This window comes from Lycium ferocissimum, chromosome 9, assembly GCF_029784015.1.
Source record: "Lycium ferocissimum isolate CSIRO_LF1 chromosome 9, AGI_CSIRO_Lferr_CH_V1, whole genome shotgun sequence".
NCBI lineage: Eukaryota > Viridiplantae > Streptophyta > Magnoliopsida > Solanales > Solanaceae > Lycium > Lycium ferocissimum.
The window spans coordinates 52,739,502-52,741,920 of record NC_081350.1 but is presented as its reverse complement, the minus strand read 5'-3'; the positions used below and the strand labels follow the sequence as shown (position 1 = coordinate 52,741,920).

The window sequence follows — 2,419 nt, the reverse complement described above, 5'->3', positions numbered from 1 at the left end:
GAGAATAAAATAATATATTTTAAAAATATATACTCCCTCGTCTCGATTTATGTGATATGATTTGATTAAACGCGGAGTTTAAGAAATAAAAGAACTACTTTAATTTTGAGATCTAAAATAAACAAAAGACATTTGTGTGGTTATAACGTTTAAAGTTAAATTATTACCAAATAAAAGCGTACTATCATTTATAACCAACTTCTGGCTTTTAATTGATAAGCACTCAGATATATACCAAATGCATAAATAAGCGCTTATAAAGCCGGTTTGACCGGTAACCAAACAACCTCCTAAACTCTTTGAATTAAAAAAACTATTTGATCAAAGAATATTCCGTAAATCCCATCCAGATAAATTTGCAGCTTCGGTAAGTGCAGTTGTCCAGTTGTCCATTCTTTGATCTCCAAATGATCGTTCCTTGAGCATAGCTAAAGCTTCACCGAAGCATCCATTTTGCTTGCGCACTTGAGAAGGATCGACATCATAAAAAATAGGCAAAACAACTTGCTTTAACTTCTCTTTGCATTCGAGAATTTTGACTAGTTCATCAAGACACCAACTAGACGAAGCATAATTTCTCGAGAAAACCACAATAGAAACCTTAGATTCTTGAATTGCTTTCTCAAGTTCCATTGAAATCACGTCACCCTTTCTCAATTCCTCATCATCTATGAAGGTATTAACTCCGACTTGGCACAACCGGTAATAAAGATGACCCGTGAAGTTTTTTCGGGTATCTTCACCTCTAAAACTTAGAAATACATCATAAAAGAAGTGAGAAGAAGTAATTGATTCTTCTTGAACAATTAAGGTATTCATGGATGAAAGTTTTGAAGAGATGCAAGAGTAGTGAAGGGATTTTAGTAAATTTGTTTAAGGAAAAGAGAGCTCAATGAAGCAGCTACATATATAGCACACTGAACAGCTTATTGTTTGGTTTCTTCTTGGAAACTTAAGTTTTGGGTCTCAAGTCATTTACAACGCGTATGGGAAAGTTAATTGAATAAGAAGCAAACTTCGCTAGATATTTCCTAGATACGTTTGGTAGAAATTAGTGGAGACAGAAAAGATATTTGGGGGGTTCTTTCCTTTTCCTTCTGCTTTTCAAGTCAATTTTAATTGCGGGTCCGGAACAAAAATGCCTTAAAAAATTTTTTTTTGAACCAAACGGACCCCTAACAAAAATAATGTTCAGAAAATCTGGTCTAAGTTTAAGAAAAATTCTACGAATTAAAAGAGTATTTGAGAAAATTACCTATAAAGCGAAGTCCGTTTACCGTTATAACAATTATTCTAAAAAAATATGGCTCTTAAACAAAAATATATAATTTATATCCTTCAACATAAATAGCGTATCCACCACCTGGCCCCTCCAGCTGGTTTAAAAAAATAGAAACCTTTCCATTGACGAAAAAAAACGAGGTGGTCCCACATCCAAAAACGTCATTTTCTATTAAATTTCGTCCGGAAAGTTTATATTCTCAGTATATTCAAGTCGAGAAGATTTAAGTTAATTTTTGGGGAAAAATAACTCGATTAAAATAACTCTACAAAAAATCTTGATTAAGGTTTTCTACTATGAACTTTTGTTATTATTTTGTTATATACATTATATTCTAAGTATGCTTAACATTTAATCGTTGCTATGTTTCAAAAAAAAATCAATTTTTTTTGTTCTTTTTCGACTGAAAATAATGGCTTTTGATTACGTGCTTAGCTTTTTTTTTTTTGGTTTAATTCAATATTTGTTAAATGTTTATGAATTGTTAATTTGTTATATGTTTATGAGTTGTTAATTTGTTAATTATTTATGAATAGTTAATGAATTATTATTTTGTTAAATATTGATTATGAATTTATTAGTTGTTAATTATTGTTTATGAATTAAAAGAAATTGATTGGTAATGAATTACTATGTTGTTAACACTTTGATTGATGATCGTTATGTATTGTTTTGACATTTTTCAAGTAGATGCCATATCTGTATATCCGCTAAAATCGTCAACGCATTACATAAAATAGCGACATTTCACCGTTACATAAAAATAATATTAAAGTAACAATCAAAACAAGCATTGTATTTAACTTAACAACATAATATAATACAATAGGTAACAACCATCCGTGATAAGTTGTAAATAATTATGAATTGTTATCTATATAATTTTAAAAGCGTGAATATATATATGTTAAATAAAAAATATTATCTAAAAAACAATAGTTAAAGTTCTTCTTTTCATAAATACATAAGTTAACGATAAAAATGTAAAGTTTGTAGAAAAATAGGTATTTCGACGAATATACTCTCTTTTTCTTTTAATTTTATCGTACCGTGTTTATTTGGTCAACTAAAAATATATCACATATTCAAAATAGAGTTTAAACAAATATTCTGCTTTGAATTTCGATTCTCAAACTA

At 29.0% G+C, this 2,419-nt stretch overlaps 1 protein-coding gene across 1 annotated transcript; it reads right to left on the bottom strand.

Annotated features, from left to right (window-relative positions):
• Positions 1–298: 298 nt before the first annotated feature.
• On the bottom strand, positions 299–854 carry LOC132031270 (disease resistance protein Roq1-like). Its single transcript, XM_059421163.1, has one exon. It carries the CDS (start codon positions 817–819, stop codon positions 322–324), a length of 498 nt encoding a protein of 165 aa, XP_059277146.1. The 5' UTR covers positions 820–854; the 3' UTR covers positions 299–321.
• Between the last annotated feature and the right edge of the window lie 1,565 nt (positions 855–2,419).

Bases quoted from the DNA above. Each gene is read 5' to 3' on its own strand.
- LOC132031270 (XM_059421163.1), bottom strand. From the start codon at position 819: ATGAATACCTTAATTGTTCAAGAAGAATCAATTACTTCTTCTCACTTC.